This window comes from Dermacentor andersoni, chromosome 5, assembly GCF_023375885.2.
Source record: "Dermacentor andersoni chromosome 5, qqDerAnde1_hic_scaffold, whole genome shotgun sequence".
Lineage (NCBI taxonomy): Eukaryota > Metazoa > Arthropoda > Arachnida > Ixodida > Ixodidae > Dermacentor > Dermacentor andersoni.
In genome coordinates this window covers 138,405,386-138,423,710 of record NC_092818.1, presented here as the reverse complement: position 1 = coordinate 138,423,710, position 18,325 = coordinate 138,405,386, and the positions used below count along the sequence as shown (strand labels likewise).

Sequence of the window (18,325 nt, the reverse complement as noted above, 5' to 3'; positions counted from 1 at the left end):
GAAGGTTCACATCTTGTGGGCTACATACGTCATAAGTAACACGCTTTAACATACATTTTAATATCCTGTTTACACGTTGGTGCCAAGTACCAGAACAATGAACAAATGTAATTCCATACCCGAGTACACTGTAGACTAACAAATGCACGAAAACTTTTCTGACAGACAAAGGTAAAAACACTTTGATGCGATACAATAAACAGACGATTTTACGGAGTTTGGCGCATATGTAAGATAAGTGAATCGAAAAAAGAAGACCGAAGTGAAACCATATTCCAAAATACTTTACTGAATCTGGAAAATTTACTGGATGACAAGAAGAATTGATACATCGATAAGTGTCCACATAAAATGAGTAAGAAGTGAGTGGGTTATGCAAGGAAACCAACCTTGATTTAGAAGGGTTAATGTCAATCGCATATATATCAAACCAGTTCATTAATTTTTCAGCATCATTCTGAAGCACTGAGAAAGCATTTGAAAAATTCACGTGTGTGGCAACAAGCGCAGTATCATACGCATATTGAAATACTTTGCAAGTGGATAGCGCAATGAACGTGTCCTTAATGTACACATTAAAAAGTAAGGGACACAATATGAAACCTTGTGGCACACCGGCCTTCAGAAAAATGCGGGAGCTGCAAATGCTTGAAATGGAAACAAGCTGGGAAAGATTTGTAAGGAAATTGCTCAACAATAAATAAAAGGACCCCTGGAACCTAAATTGTAGAGTTTATCTAGTGTTGCAATCTCACCGCTGGCACCCGTTGTTGCATATGGGTCGCAAGCCCCAAGGGTAGCGTTGGCCTGGCGGCCTGGGGCACAACTGGAAGCATCCGAAGGTGCTGGCAAAGCATGAGTCGACTGCTAACAGAACAACTTGTTTATTCTTGCATCGCAAAAGAGCGGCCGGTCAGGTCGACCGAAGTGGAGAGACGGGAGAGCACGTTACTCGACGGATGAAATCGGAGCCTCTCTCTTGGCGTCCGGGGGCAGTTGCTTTTATACTCTCGGAGTCGAGGGCAAGAAGGAACGTCTCGGGATGAGGCCACGTGACGGCGGTGCTCGGGCACGTTGAGACTAGAAGGTGACGCATCCGCCGGGCCGGCGCCGGTTAGTCCTCCTCGCTTCACAGTTGGGGGAGCTCCTCTCCCCGGCTGCCGCGCTTTGACAAGCGTGGGCACCAACATGCACACACACACATGCGCGCACACGAAGTCACGTGGCATTGAAACATGCCTGGACGCGCTTGGCGGGGAGGCGTTGCGGCAGCGCTGAACGGGCCAAAATGTCCGCCGCTTTGAACGAAGCCCCGGCGTCCGTTGCATCCGCGCCGGCTATACCGCGCGTCGTAGGCGAAACGTAACACTAGCAATATGGCATGGCACACCGTGCTAAACGCTTTTGCAACATCTAAAAAAGGTGTACAAGACTCACGATTTCTTTCAAATGAAGAAAATATATGGTCACTCATTTCTTCAAATAATTCATGAGTGCCCCTTTTTTTAATAAAGCGATATTGACATTCAGTTTTGCTTATAAATAAAACTGTTCATTACTAAGAATATATGTTTTTGTAGAACTTTTGCATAACTAGGCAAGATACAAACGGGGCGATAATTATGCACACATTTAGCATCACCAACTTTAAGAAGCGGCCGAACTACGGTGGTTTGAGCCACGCATGAATGCTCCCGCTTGTAATTATCCCGTTTAGGATTCGTAGCAAGATGCCCTTCAGAACTCCGAAGTTCCTGAAAAGGTCAATTAGGCGAATTTTATGGATTCCTGGTGACTGATGCAGGCCGAAGCTGCCTAGTAAAGAGTAAAGCTCTTGCTCCGTGACAGTGGCAAGGAAAGTGGACTCGATTACCGGAGTAGCAGTGATAGCAGTGCAGCACGATTGCTGCAAAGTGGGTGAAGAATTGGTTAAAGTTGTTAACGAGTATTGACAAATCTGAATGAAAATTATTCTGAATACCATTAGCAGTATGTAATGTAGAGCTTTCATTTTGTTTATCAGAGACCTCGTTTTTTTCGCATTATTAGATGATCGATAAAAACGGTTTCTGTTGTACGAACGTTTGGCTGCGCGAATAAGGGTGTTTATATTATTTCGCGAAATTTAGAACTTTAAACGCAGAACGATATCATATGGGCGTTTGTCTGCAGCATTGCCATAGTAGATTCTTTTCTTTGATTGCGCATAATATTACACTGCTCATCCAGGGTTGATTCGAGCCACGTTGGCGAACGTAAACTTTCCTTTCACTCGATTTGTATATAATGTCCATAACGCAAAAATTGAATGCATAGTTCTGACCTATCGGTGGTTTCAAGCAGACCAGACCTGTCGAACAAGGCGATGAATTCATCAGAAGTAGCTGTAGCAGTATAATAATAATAATAATAATAATAATAATAATAATAATAATAATAATAATAATAATAATAATAATAATAATAATAATAATAATAATAATATTGTAAACGAACCCGAACTAAAGCTAACCATTTCTGTATCTAATCTGTCTATAGAGACGGCCTGGTCAGTTGAACTATCTCCTGTTTGTTCAGGGCTTCTGAGGCAGTGCATGGAGGGGGAATGGTGAAGACGACGTTATCTTGTTGTTGTTCTTTCTTAATGACCTGGTGGAGCCCTCACCATAAATCGGGTGGTGCAAGTGTTAAATAAAATAATTTTTAGGAATATGATTTCTCTGAGAAACTGGCGATTTGAACCTGTGTGAATGAAAATTCATCTGATAAATAATTATAATATGTGCGGACGGTGCAACGAGTTGCGGCCGCTCCGTGCCAGAGCTCGCTTCGTTCACCTCCTGCGTGCCTGCCTCTCGAACTCCCTGTGCTGGAGGCAGTGGGGCTGCGACAACACAAGATTAGGCACAAATTTTTCTAGAAATGTAAGGTCTAACCGAGTTGAAGAGCATTTAAGTTGTGTTTTTGTTCTGTAACATGCAGGTTACGGGCATGTTATTACTGCAACCGGATGCCGTAGAAAATGTCCGTTTGAAAAATCCGGAAAAATTCATTCAGGTAACCCTTGAAGGTAGGCAAAAAAACTAAAATCAAGATCAAAGGTGATGGGAACCTAAAACGTGATGTTTAGGCCAAGTTGGAAGTGTGTGGTTTTATTAGTGACGTTGCAGCAAATTACAAAAAAAAAACAATTTCACAGGCCTTCAGATCTGAATGCGGTAATCCACAATCTAGTTTTAGAATTATTATGCGTATTAATACAACAGTTAGTATTGTTAATTAAACAGTGTATTAGAAGACACATGTGTTAAATAATTTTCAACGATTTAACGTATACTTTAAGAACACCATAAGAAATAACAAAATTTATGCGAACTGGAGTTTTCGGTGTTTCCCAAGGAAGTAAAAGCGCTAGCCATTTGTGAAGTACCAGATATTACAAGGATAATTTTGCAGGAACATTTGTAACGGACGCCGATACGTTCTGCCAGAGCGGCTTTATTTTCCGAGCTATATAGGGGCAGCATCAAAGCAATGCTACACATTCGACACCACATTGCCTGAATATGTGTGCAAATGAAGCGGTCTTACACATGCAGAGAACGGACACTTCAGTACAGAAGAACTGATAACAATCTCTGGGCGCGAACATTGTATGCGCGCTATCGATACAACAGGAATAAAGTCAACAAATAAAGTAATAAAGCTAGCAAATGTGATGCAAACGAGGTGTCCAACAGCTATAAAAAGTATATATATATATATATATATATATATATATATATATATATATATATATATATATATATATATATATATATATATATATATATATATATATATATATATATATATATATATATATATATATATATATATATATATATATATATATATATATATATATATATATATATATATATATATATATATATATATATATATATATATATATATATAGGACAATGGTGTTGTTCGGTGCTATAGCTTCTGGTGCTTTTATATTTTTTTTAATTAAAGAGTATTGTTCGTACAAATGTTTTCTTTTTGTTGCCATTCTTCGCCCTGTATCATAAATTGCGTCTTTATCAGCTCTGATGTATTGAGAGTATCCTTGTAATGCTCAGGGCGTTGTTTATACTGGTATATATAAACGAGCGCATGTTCTACACATATGGACGATATTATGAATGCAATATATATGTACATCATTACCTTTTCAGCGCGAAGAGGCTGCACAAGGACTGAAGAGAGAAGCACACGATACACGCACGTGTACATTCCGTATAACATATCTACAACATGTACATACAACATATGTACGGTATGTAATGTGTGCTTGTCATATATGTACAGTAGGTTTTGTGTATAGGTTGCGTGTGCAAGAATATTAGAATGTTTAGCACCATATATGTAAAACACGAACTCTTCATGAGTCAAGCAGTTGCCGGCGCCGATTTCGTGCATAAACACCTTCTTTATGCCACGTGAATAAAATAAAAATAAATTGTGCGTTCAGAAAAAAATGTGCCCAAAATAATCGCAACCTTGTAGGTGTTTTGACAGCACGGTTGAAGTGTCGGAACCTTTAAAACGCTATCTGGAGTAATTATTTAAATTAAATAAGTAGATGTAAGTAACCGGCTCAATTAACATTTCCTTTAGAGATTAGCAAAAGATATTTTCGCACAGTAGTAGTTAGATGTCTGCCGGATGTGTTTGCCAGAGAAAGTTTCTTACGAGCGGAGGATGCGGTGCTGCTTTCATATGCGATCTTTGGTCAGAAGGTAAAATAAAAAGAAAGAAAAAGAAAGGAGGATGCGCGAGAGTCCGAAATGCAGGGTTCGAGCGCATGCAGTTTCTTTCCGTTCTGAGAACGAACTCTCGAGATTGAGTCAGAAGATTAAAGCATTCTCATTTCTCTCCTTCGAAGGACATTCGGGGACGCGAACGGGAGCATTTGTTGTAAGTATTTGCCACAGAAACTTGGGAAATTGAGACCCCTGGCAGTCACTACGCTCAGACTATGCTTCAAACGGAACCGCATAGAAAACTTCTTTTAGCATCGGACTGGTGCCCCGCCAAGAAATGTTGAGTGGAGCATAGAAATGCGATAAAAAGATGAAAACGAGAACAATCGAACAAATAACCGTAACAACGGAGAGGGTGGCTTCAGACGAAAGGACCGATCACGTAATTTGCGATCATTGCGTCTCGCACCCCGCTCCACGATATCCAGCGGTGATCGATAAAGCCGCTCGCGTTCGAGTAGGAAGGGCCCGTCCGGCGACGTTTTCTAGTCTTTTTTTTTTTTTTTCGTGTGAGATCCCGTTCTCGGAATGAATTTATGTTCTCTTTCGGGGGAAAAGTGATACGGGAGAAACGGCTTCGATGCAAATCCACGCTAAGTTCAATCCTGCCAACTCTGCAAGCGTATGTCTTCGTGCTTCTCAGAGCCCGCCCCCTCTCCCCCCCCCCGCCCCCCCTGCTCGCCTTCCAAACCAAATCCCAACGATAAAATACCTTTTAAATGAGAGCGTTGACAAAGAGTCCATCTCTCTAGTTTTTTCAATTAATGGCTTATTTTGTTTGCATAGTCATACAGATACAAGTTTACACTTCAAATGGCGTAGCTTGCTTTCACATTTCCTTCCGGATTGACGCGTTATCCGGTGGAATTTGATATGTAGTGAGCGTTAACTTTTCACAAGCGGTGATGATACAGCAGTATACGTCTAAAAACAGCATACACCTGTAATTCGTCTCGAAAAAAGACTGATATAAAATGTTGATTGCATGCTTGACATATAGCGTCTGCTGCATCTAGACTTATGTTGCACCAAAATATATTAAATATGTCGTTTCAGTTTTAATTTTACACGCCGTGGTTGCTTAGTGGCTATGGTGTTGGGCTGCTAAGCACGAGGTCGTGGGATCGAATCCCGGCCACGGCGGCCGCATTTCGATGGAGGCCAAATGCGAAAACACCCGTGTACTTAGATTCAGGTGCACGTTAAAGAACCCCAGGTGGTCCAAATTTCCGGAGTCCCCCGCTACGGCGTGCCTCATAATCAGAAAGTGGTTTTGGCATGTAAAACCCCATAATTTAAATTCATTTTTTTTTTCAGTTTTAATATTGTAAAGCATAAAAGTCGTTGTTCACAAAGTTGGAGACTGGGTCTAACGAGATTATTTTATTCTTTCCTGGAGAGTCGGTCTGCGCTCTTTTCTGCCTTCCTTCCCTTATGTTTGCCTACATTTCGTACTTCGGTACACACATCCTATCAGACCTCCGTCACGGGTGTATAAAGGGTGCACAGAGGGTGTACAAATGATATATAGAGGTTATTTTTTATACGCATGGCAATAAAAAAATTTTTTTTCTTTAAAGCACCACTTGATCGAAATGCAATCCATGGCTTGCAGCGTCCACTTTTCATCGGTCCGATCTCGGGAGCGTGGAATGGTCCGCATAAGGAGGCTAATAGAGATATCTCTGTGCAGAATAAATAATGAAAATGTGTGAATATATCCGCACCAGCGTGCTCGTGAGTCTGTCACCATGCTTCTGGCAAAATACTGAACCCCTCAATTAACTAACAGTGCTTCGAGAAACGCTGAAAATACTGGCGTGTGTCACTCAGGGGAATCTGAATCTTAGTGTTCTTCCTACGCGGGAATGATTAAATGTTGTGATCGCCATAGTTAATACGAACAAGCGCTTTTTGTTTCTCCTGCGGGTGGTGCTGGAGATTTATGTTTGGCTTACACTGAAGGAGATAGTCTAAAGCTTCTTCCTTCCAAAGCATTTGATGCTTGCTCGTTACATCTTGCATTTGCTAACATTAGTTCCCCATAGATGTGTCTTGGTTGTTTTGTTTAAGTCTGACGGTTGGGGTCCAGATAGAAGGACTAGGAATTAGGGTCGCCGTTGGGCAGGATTGGCCGTTGAGGGCAAGCAAGTCGCAACAGGGACTCTCACAGCACCGGGGCTCGCTCAGAAACGAGCGGGTGTGTTGAAACGCCAAACGCAGCTTAGACCTGATTAACGAAAAATGCCCTTCCGTGGACGACGTCATTACACCGCGCGTCTCAGTAAACGTTGGCTGGGACTCCCTATATAGGCGTTGTGAATAGTGGTATATCTAATCCTTTCTTTTCTCCCATTGTTGCCACGTCGCTCTAGCAGCACGAACAAAGACCTTTTACATGTGGCGGACAACCGATATTCACCGTTTAAAGGTGAATTATTCAGGGTCCTTATACGATGAAATTAGGACCCTTACGATGAAGTGAGCTGACGTTGTCATAGAGTAGAGCGACACACACACACACACACACACACACACACACACACACACACACACACACACACACACACACACACACACACACACACACACACACACACACACACACACACACGCACACGCACACACAAACACACAAACACACACACGCACACGCACACGCACGCACGCACGCGCACACGCACGCGCACACGCACACGCACACGCACACGCACACGCACACACGCACACGCACACACGCACACAGCATGCACGTTCACTCACAGAAGGAGAGAGAGAAAGGCAAAGAAAAATGCATTAGCAAATACAAAGCACAAGAAACTATATAAGACATCATTATTCATATCGCCCTGGTGGTACGTTCGCTTAAGGAACAACAAATTGTACATGAAACATCCCATTACGTAGGTGACGGCTCACGCCAATATGTAATACTCGCTGGCTTTCTGTACACCATGTACGGTGAATGCAGCAAATGAAATACAAGCAATTACAGTGAACGGCTCCAGAGATGCCGCAAATCAGCCATATTTATTTATGAGAATAGATTGTAACGCTTGTACAAGAAAAACGATATTTTGTGCATCTGCTAGATATTATCTTGGAATGTCTTGATGGATAGATAGGATAAATTCACGCGTCAATTAGAGCATATAGCAGGCGACGCTAGGGCAACACAGAGTACAGAACACAAATATCTGAAAGAAAGAGCAAAACGAATTAAAAATAATTTAGGTACTACACATAACAACGGTGGACTAATCATTATTTCTTCTTTAGGTTTGTAGCGCAGCTCAGAAAGAGCAAAAAGGAAAGTGGAAGGGGTAATGAAGAGGAACAGAGTGAGCGCTAACTTCCAACTCATGGTTTATTTCGTGACACAGAAGGCTACGTATACACTCAGCGAACCATGTGACATGAAAAGATTACACAAAACCCTAGCTGTAATACAATTCTTAGCATTGTAACCATGTTCGCGCAGCCTATCGTTCAGACATAGGCCAGTTTGACCGACGCAACGTTTTCCGTACTTGAGTGGAAAACAATAAACAACACAATGTGTGCAATTAACGAACTTCTTTTTTATGATTCTTATCACAGCTATAGGAGGGGCCTCCTTATTCGGATTAGTGAGCTTGCAAACCCTCATAAGCTTGTTAGTGGCAGAAAACACTATACACGAATATTCGCTCGCTTCGCGATTTTCTTAAGATGTGAGAAGGTGTGAATATAAGGAATAATGCTTGTCCTACCCCAAGTAGTTGCAGGATTATCTTCGTGCTGGTTGTCTTTGCTAAACTCTCTTAGAATCCGTTCTGCTACTGACACTTGTAGGGACACGGGATAACCAGCCTGCGAAAGCCGTTCACACTGAGAGGCAAAGCTAGGCGAAACGGTATGGTGGCGCGACTTTTTCAAAGCATTATTTAGGCAAAGGTTAACAATGCCTCTCTTGACCAACTTAGAATGAGTAGAATGAAGCGGAAGAAGTGGTTTTTTAGCACGAGGTTTGTGTCACGAAATAAACCAACAGTTGGAAGATAGTGCTCACTCTGTTTGTTCTCCATTCCTTTTCAATACCCCTTTCACCTTCCAATTTTGCTCTCTCTGAGCTGCTCTACAAGCCTAAAAAAGTCATGACATACCAACTCGCCCAAACTGCCACGCTTTTAATCATCATGCCCTTATTCGGTGATAAACTTTGTTTTTGACAGAATTTCTCGAAAGTGCGATTTTTATTCCAAGTATTTCAACAATACATACATCGCTTCGCGGTGAAACCACGCATATTTTTTGACGGCTTATAGAGTTCGTGAAGTAGTCTACTGACTCTACTCGCGTTCCACGCAAATACACGGCACGTAAGTAAATCCGCCAGCGAGGACATCGTCCGTGTTTTAGGCCGGATGCCTGGGGCCACAGAAATCTGTCCATCGCTAATGGACCTCTCGAAGGAGATGCCCCCACGAGATTAATTATTGCAATGAGTGTGGGTCTCTTTGCATAATTTCGCTCACATCTCGGACTTTTCCTACACATTTCGCTCATGTTAGTTTTCATCTATTCTACCTCTCGGTTCGTTTCTGAGCATTTGCTTAAAACACAGCCAACTGGACAGCCTAGCATATATATCGGGCAACGAGAATATACCGGGGGATACTTTATTTTGCACGTCAAAAGATAAAAGCTTGATTTCTTTTTCTTTGTTTATTAATATTATTTTGTAAATGCGTATAAGGAGATGGTGTCTGCCTGATACGCCAACTATTGCTATTCAATGTCTGGCTAAAATAAAACAAAAAATTCGCCGACGAATACGATACTCCCTAATGCGAAATTTGAGCCAGCTCTATACGTGTTTTCGTTTCGCGATATATTGGCTGACGCGGAGAAGCTGTCTCGTGCGGCACTTTGCAGACGGAGTGAAGTGTGGCGAGAATGCCTCGCTAATTGGCAGATGGCGAGAGGCAGTGCGTGGATGACACGTGGGCGCGTTTCACAGCAGCCGCCGCAGACAGACCTCCACTCATGTAACGCTTTTTTTTTCATACAGATGGCGCGCGCTACTCTGGCGCCATCTTGTAGCGGTCGTCGCCGCAGAGCCCATCTTGCGCTGCACTGCGCTCTTCTTCTCACGCTTTCGCCATACTCTCCTCCTTCGCTTTCCTCATCGCGCTCTCTTCGCCATCACCGTCTTTCATCGACCACTGCGCTCCGCGTTCGCTCTTTCATCCTTCGCTGTGCTCGTTCACTCGGTTACGAGGGACGCCGATGCTCGCCAGAGGAACGGGCGCCTTAGAGCTGCCCTTTAAAATGGAAGCGATAGTGGTAGAAATCAATAAATAAAAGTTTTGTCCACATGAAAGGTTCGCAAACCTTCGCAGCACATGCTAAAATGAAGAGCAGCTATGTTGAAAGGAGCTAGCTGGTCTACCAGGGCTCTGTATATTAGTTCAAGCGCCACGATACTTGTATGCATTTTGCATAGGGTTCTGAGCTCTCTCTCGGCTGTGTTCATCGGTGTGAATATTAACCTACATTTCGCTGACAGCAAGTAACCTCAGTGGATGTAAGGTATTTTTCCCATCTACTGCAGGTGGTAGCATTGTTGAAGGCTAGGAGGTCTAAGGTTGGTGTTAGTCGGTTTGAACATGTTCATGTGAAACCACGATAACGAACGATTGTGCAGGTGTGGTGTGTGTCCTTGCCGCCGTTCGTTATTCTGACTTAGTAGCGCGTTTCACTTCGACATAACGGGAGTGTTCGGGATGCAAACATACCTAGCTTGACAAGGGCATGCCCCCTTTTGCCGTGCCCGGACACAGCAAACCAACAACAAGCCGCGCTATATACTACTGGATCAAGAAACCAGTTCTGCTAAAAAGATTCGGTCACCTCCCTGCTGCTAGAATGTGTAATGCGGCGCTGGGAGTAAGCAAGTATTGCTACAAAATCACGCTATCAAAGCAGCACTCGAAGCAGCACTCGAAGCAGCACCAAATTCGTGCTTTGGCGTTGCCATCTGTGAGGTGTTTCGAGTGCCATATAAAGAATACAAGACGTATCATTCGAATTTCTATCTGAAAGCTCTTGTGCTTCTTTTTCTTCTTAAAGTAGGATCCCCTTTTTCTTGTGGTGGGAGAAACGCATTGCCTCCGCGCCGTTTGCAAAGCAAAACGACTATCTCAGAAACGCTGCGTAGGTTTGCAGCATCCCATCATTTGCTTTTAAACAACTCCGAGGCGAAATAAATAAGAAATCCTGTTGCAGAGAAAAATGGTATAAGCGACGTGCACCGTGCGCGTGAGCTTCAGCAGACGCTGGGCGTCATGCCCTATATAGCACGCCACAGGAATACCCTGTTTTCGTACTCCGGATGGAAATTGTTCGCCTCTACTGCTCCTGCTGCGTGCCCGCGTATGAATGGATCACTTAATTTATTGCCTTTGTCATCTGATGTTAGGCGTATGGCCCGGTAAGCATCTCTAGTACAAATGAAGCAATGCCTCTTTCTCTGTGGGCTGTAGGTTAGAAAAATGTGTGCTAAACGCCTCAACAAAGTGGTCATTATGTCGAACATAGTGCGCTGTTCATTGTTATGACGTCCAGCATTGCCTAAGCACTTGGCCCATTCTTCGCGAACACACACAATTCAAATAAATATTTACGGACGAGGTAAGAGGGAACCTGCCGGACAATTCAATAAAGTTATTACCAGCCAAGGGGGAAATGAAAGGTTGATCTCCGAGTATTGTGAGCGGGAATGGCGGTAAATGAAGGCTTGAAGCCTGAGCAGCACTAGTCTGCATTTATGATGATGGGAGAGAAAACACAGAAGGAGAGACTGTGAGGACGACGATGACTTCCAAATGACTCATATTTCTTTCGAAACGACAGCTTGCTCTGCTATGGAGCAAAGAAAATTCCCGAAAGTGAAGGCATTGTGCGTATGTACAAGGAAAACTGAGAGAAATAGATCGAAGCAGTTCCGAAAAGAAAAAGAAACCCTGTCCTCTTCTTATTCGTTGCCAAAGTGTGTATTCGCGTTTTGTAGTTGCAAATTAAGACCGACTGTTGTTTAGTATATTGTATTGATTGTATATTATTTTGCCGAAAACACGTTGCTGACCCAAAAGTAGAATAATTTGTCTCTAGCCTGATATATGCTAGTTTTCGTCACTTGCAATAAACTAAAAAAAAATGAAATCAGGAAATTAGCAAATAGTAAAAATCAGAATCGCTTTCATAACCTCTTAGCTCTTTTACGAAAATAACTGAAACATTTCTTACAAAATATTGCGCCGTTTACCAACAAGATAAAATCCTTCTGTAGTATAAAATGAAGATGAATTGTGTAGCAGCATTGATGCACAGCGACGCGCCATATTTCCTGCTATAAATTATGAATCCTTGTTGATTGTAGCCCAGAGAGCGAACAATATAAAAGGACAGGATAGACGAAATGACTAGTAAATAGCAAAATTGCCCACTACTGTGATAATATCTCTCGTAAACTTATAATGCTGAGTCACAGATGGCGTTGCCTTTTTGTTATAATGTGATTTGGGGCTATCTCCGGGCCTCTTCCTGTACAATATCGGTAAAATATAAGTTGCCTACTAAAAGTAGACAACGGAAATTCAGCGACACATCTTTCGCAGTCGTCTGGACTCTCTAGACAGACGCCCTTTCTCTGTTCAAAAAGTGATCTGCACTGATCGTGCCCCAACAAACAGAGATGAGCTCTGGAGGCTCTACGGTGTTTTTTTGTAGACAGTGAATTGAAAAATTCCTCGTCAGGCTCTGTGGTGTTTTCTTGTAGACACTGAATTGATAAATTTTTCATCCACAATAGTCAATGGGTATTTTTAATTTCCTCATAAGGTCTGTCCAAGTTTGTGCTGTTCTTGTAGTCTTAGAGACATTTTTTTCCCACTCTGTGATACAAGGATTTGCTCTTTTAGTATTTCACCATTATGATATAGATTTTTGGTAGTGTGTCATATTTAGATTTTTCTTTTTGCATTATATATTTTTCCTTCCTATGCTTTCGAGATAGCCGACCCTCACTGGGGCGAAACTTCTAATATTCTACATTTAATAAAGCAGAAGAAGGGACTGAAGTCGTTAATTGTGAAAATCGGGCAACTATCTTTGAATATGACACATCTAGCTATATACTCACGTCCACGTAGACTCCCGACAGCCTGTAGGCCTGTCCCGGCGGGTTCTCGCTCGGAAGAAAGCGGAAGAACTCGCGATGGTTCTTGTACCACTTGACCGAGTACAAGTCGTCCGACTCCAGGTCGAACGAGCAGTTGAGCCACAAGGGGTCACCCCTGATGACCGCGCTAGGCATATCCAGCCGCACCAGCCGCAGGCACTCGCACAGCCCTGCAGCAATGAATAAAGAGCACGTGATCCGACTGCGCGGTACAGGTCACGTCACATGACATTGAAAACAAAAAGTAAGCACACAAAAAAATAAAGCGGTAGGAGAGCTACACAAGGGAACACATCTCATGATAACAGCATTTGCAGAAGTTATCTGAGTAATTGAGCTTAGGATATTGTCCTTAAAACTCAATCAGTAGACGCAGAAACACTACAGTTGCTCTAGTCTTATTCTGTCATAGTTTCATAGGAGTGTGCGAATGTTTGAAATTTTGAATACGAATCACATAATCATTGCTATTTGATTCGCACTAGATTCGACGAGCGACTGTTCAAATTTCTCAGATATTCGTGTTTGTTCGAATGTAAGAGATAACGACACATATATGGTGAGGCGGCCTTCGCCTTACGTATACGCCCGGTAAAAATATATCAGATTGTCAAAAAGGACGAAAAAAAATTCTGCCTGAATTCACGTACGATGACCATCTAAGTATGCGAATAGCCGTAACACGTCGTGTTTGAGGCGTGTACAGCCTCCAGGCTCCTCTCTCGCTTCTCCCTCTGGACTAGCTGCGCATTCTGGCGGCGCCGCCATGAAGTCGGCGCATTATCAGCGGTACACACAGAGTTACTCAAGTTGGCATCAAAGAATTTCACTGAATGGCGGCCCATACGCTGTGGCTTACACTCAGCACCTCGTCGAGCAAGGACACGACATCACGTTACAGTGGATTCCAAGCCACTGTGGCACATTGGGCAATGAACATGCCGATGCAGCAGCACGATCTGCACATGAGGAGGGCTTGCAAGACTCGATACCATTCTAGAGAACAGACGCATGCAATGAAAATTCATACGTTTGCAAATGAAACGTTAAGATCTTTATGGAACACACCAAGCTTGAAGCACACACGTCTGTACAGACTGCGCACGTCTCTCCACTCGAGACAACAGTACTTTGCCTACTGCAATTCTCTTTTCTTCACTTTACTACAGACGAATGAAATCACCTAGGCAATGTCATCGTGGAAGATATAGCTACGAAAGCTTTCTAAGCGTCCCTAAAAACGTCGGGGTGCGAGAATATACCCGAAATAGACACGTCGTATTAATATTACATTTTTTTCTGTCTTATTTTCTAACATAGATCTGAAGTTTCTTAGTCATTCTCCGCTGGTGAGCGAAATCGTTATAGAAATTTCTATACGAGTGCTCCACCAGTTCTAATTATTCGCTAAATTAGAAATAGCGCAGAACAGGTATGGCTGGTTTAAATCAAATGAATTGTCCCTTTATGCAAGCGTTTCAGTTTGCGTCGCACAATTGCATAGGCAAATTAGAGTTTCTTCGTGACTGGAGATGACAGTCTGAAACGACAGTCGCATTACAAGCGTCTTGTTGATAGCTTTGACATTATTTTCTGCTTTCCATTTCTTGGTCCCGTTGGAGTAATTTTTCTCTATACACTCACCTGTGCGACCTTGGTATGTCGTTCAGCGTTCTAACATCAATTAAATAATAATAATAAAAAATGGAATAAAAAAAGCCAGACCAGAGCTTCTTATGAGCAGACAAGACAAATAACTTAACGCAAACAAAAGGCTTCCAGAAGCACTACAGGCTTGGAGGCTCAAGATTAAGCTAAAGAGTAGGAGAGGACAGAGACCTCTGACCTTACTGGCGCTATGAGCTTCCTCCCAAGTGACTGATCCTTTTGCAAACCTAATATATAACAAGAAGAACACAATCGATGAATTGCAATAATTGTTTGAAATTCACACAAAAGTAATGGACGAAGTTCAATACGTAGTTGTCCGTTCGTCGTTTCGCCGTTAACTAAAGCTATTTATACTGAGAATTGAGCCGTGTATAGTTTGTCAGCAACATTTTGCACGAAGCACTGAACCTTTCTTTGTAGGCAGTAAATATATTGGGCATACAATCGCATAGTGATTTCTGCTGCCACACCAGTCACAACACAAACCGATATCTCCGTAGCGCTAACTTAGCTAACTCACCATAGTTCTTCGCACTAGTTGTCAACTAGTGTGAAAAGGCCATGCATTGTCAGGACTAGCGTCAAACTATTCAACGTAAAACATGTACGGACGATATGCACTTACAAAGTTTAAGCTCTCAGCAAATGCGTGTGTTATTGCGTTCAAGCATTTCTAGCCCATTTGGAGCCTCGCGCTCCAAGGCAGTATATTGTTTGTTTTCGCGTACGTTTATCTTTAAGACAGGGTCATTCTAGGCCTTTTGAAAGCTGCCTGATAACAATGTCGCGCGTCGTGAATAAAGCAACGCTGGCGGGAAAGAAGTAGTGTGTTTAACTGGGTAGAATGACACGTGCAACGAACACGAATGAACGTGACGCACCACACAAACGTTACGCATGGCTTTTACATCGCGTCTCCGTTGAGTGCCTGTGACAATCCCAAGTGCATGCGCAAATCTGCACGCGAGAGGTCGTCGTCTTGGAGCCTCTCGCACGGTTATAAGTGGCCGTTGCAAAAAAAAAAAAAGACAACTTTTAGTACTCGAAAGAAGCAACAAAGGCATTCTGAGATGTGACGAACTTACAAGCTTAAAAGTTACAACAGCCCCAACATGCTGCGATACGCGCAGCGCAAAGTCAAGCCAAGACTCTGCAGTTTACGGGCTTATCGGCCTTGTTTCATAAGCGCCTTTCAGAGGGATTAATTATGAAAGCTCTATGCAACAGCCGGGGGTGTGGCAAGTTTGGGAACGCAGGCGCTTCCACCCCAAGTCCACTCCTTCTTATTTTCAAAACAGAATTAAACGGACCACTCCCGTTTCCCCATTTACGTGCTTCAAGAGGTTGCGAAACCATGACAACAAAAACAAATCCCTCAAGACAACGCACACGCCACTTCCACTGAATATTTTCTTCACGAAATATTTTCAGGATTGATATTTGATGTTGAGGATTGATTATCCTTGGCGGCCAAAGGGTCGTGTAGTTACTTCTCATGTTTTTTGGAGGTGGTCTAAACATGTTAACAATGACCTTTTAGTTGAATCATCAATCACTCAACGCGGGTCGTAATTTAGCGCAGCAGTCTGATGGCACAGAAGCTGACAGTTTGACGAAGGAGGAATGACATAAAAAAATGCTAGCAGTTTGTTTTCCTTTACCACTACTTATCAGACCGGTAGAGGTTCGTATAGCCACCGGGCGTTTACTGAAGCCTACCTAATTGAGAAACCAGCAGCACGTGTAAAACTCAAATTTTATCCGGATAATCGTTAACAAATTGCTTGCAAACACAAAATACACGTTGTCGGGTACTGACAGCAAACTCTGTATAAGACGTCTTGCTAAAGGGCAAAAGAAAACATTATAGCACACGGCTATCTTGCAGAGCACACGTCGGAATTGCGTCCCTGATGGAAACTTCTATGCAACGTAAAAAAAAGGAAGGGTTACTCAAAAGTTTCTGAACGAAGCGCTTGCATGTTGTGTCTGTCGCGAAGTTTAGAGCAGGTGTACACTAAAATAAACAGAAAGTTGGTCCGGTGGCGTGAGTTGCGAAGAGAGTTTTCGGAAATTAAGGCAACAGAGTGCATATGTATATGTATATATATATATATATATATTACACAACGAACAATGCAATGACAAAGATAAATGATCCATTAATCAAGCTAGTGCCATGTGGTAAGATTGTCGGAAGTGTTTCTTCTTTTTTTTTTTTTGCTACGAGTGTTGAAGGAGGGAAGGGGAAGTTGATCAACGGCAGCGAAACACGATAAGTGCACCGAAGCAACTTGCGTTCCGGTAATTAACCGTAATGCTCCTGTTTTCAAAGGACGTATACATAGCGTATATGCAGAAAGTGCCGGCAGTTTAAGAGCCACAATACAGTAAGAGACTTTCATATCGCTTGCTTTTTATGCAGAATATAATTATTTTCTTTTTGACAAGCAGCAATTCAATTAGTACGATGTACGTCTTGTAATCACCTATCAATATTGCTATATCATTCGAAAGCCAACATTGGCTTAACCGCAGCATGAGTAGCACGGTAGAATATTTTTTTTTAAATTTTTCAATTGCTGTATTTAAGTGCCTTGGAAAAATAGTTTGTCACACCAGAATGTGACTGCATGACTTAACGTTATCATAAGCACTTATTCCACGCTTATAAACAACACTTGACACGTTTACACATAGCAGAAACGCAACATAAGCAAACATGAAAAGAAAATAGCAAGACACCTGCCTGTTTGGACCGAAAACACATTGCTGTGCTTTCCGTTTAAATAGGTAGCGCTGCGATTCTTCCTTCACCAGTGCAAAATTGAAGAAGACATCAAAACTAGTGCTTTGTACAACTTATTCTTTTACCGCCTAACACAAGAAACCAAACTTAGTGGAGAAATACGAAACGCATATGGTATCGTTCACGCCCCTTGGAACCTAAAGTGTTCTGCCAATGTCAGGAGGTACTCGTCAGAGAAAAGATCTACTCGTTCGGTTCCAGGTTGCCGATTGCCACAAACTCACCAAAAGAGCTTAATTTCTTACAAGACGACTTAGCTCCGGTTTACCGTGTAAACAGCCACAACAGCATTCAGCGTGTGCTTGTACCCGATGATGGCAAGTGCTTTGCTGTTGATCAACGCAAGTGTCATCTCTCGCGCCGTACCGACCACTTAAAGCCTCGACCGAATGCTAGGTGGCGGAAGTTAGGTTCTTCGATGCCACATTTGTGCCGTTTGCAGCGCATAGAGTGAGGAAAAAAAGTTCGAATGCAGGGCAGGGGCAACAAGAGTAAGAAAATGCGATTTTGTGAACACATGTGCGAAGTGTTGTTTCAAATCAGGCGCACTGTCGGATCCAGAGGGAGTCCCTGGGGGCCCAGGATCCCCCTGAAAATGCCGGCCCTTTAGTCCTTGCTGTATCCACCCCTGCTCAGGCGTGTTCAAAGTGCTTATGACACACGGATCGAGAACAAGAAACCTTAAATACCTAAAACAACAAATAAGCTCTTATTAAAGGGAAACCAAAAAAAAAGCACGACATAAGTTTTGACTGATAAGGCGTTCTTGCAGAACTCTATTTTCGTTAACTTCGCGCACCCGCCGTGCTA

At 42.7% G+C, this 18,325-nt stretch overlaps 1 protein-coding gene across 1 annotated transcript in view; it reads right to left on the bottom strand.

Moving 5' to 3' along the window:
* LOC126531247 (uncharacterized) overlaps positions 1-18,325 on the bottom strand; it is a 114,292-nt gene that overhangs the window by 24,455 nt on the left and 71,512 nt on the right. Inside the window, exon 2 of the mRNA XM_050178697.3 lies at positions 12,997-13,205. Within this exon, the coding sequence (XP_050034654.1) occupies positions 12,997-13,205 (209 nt within the window). The remainder of the gene's footprint in view (positions 1-12,996; positions 13,206-18,325) is intronic.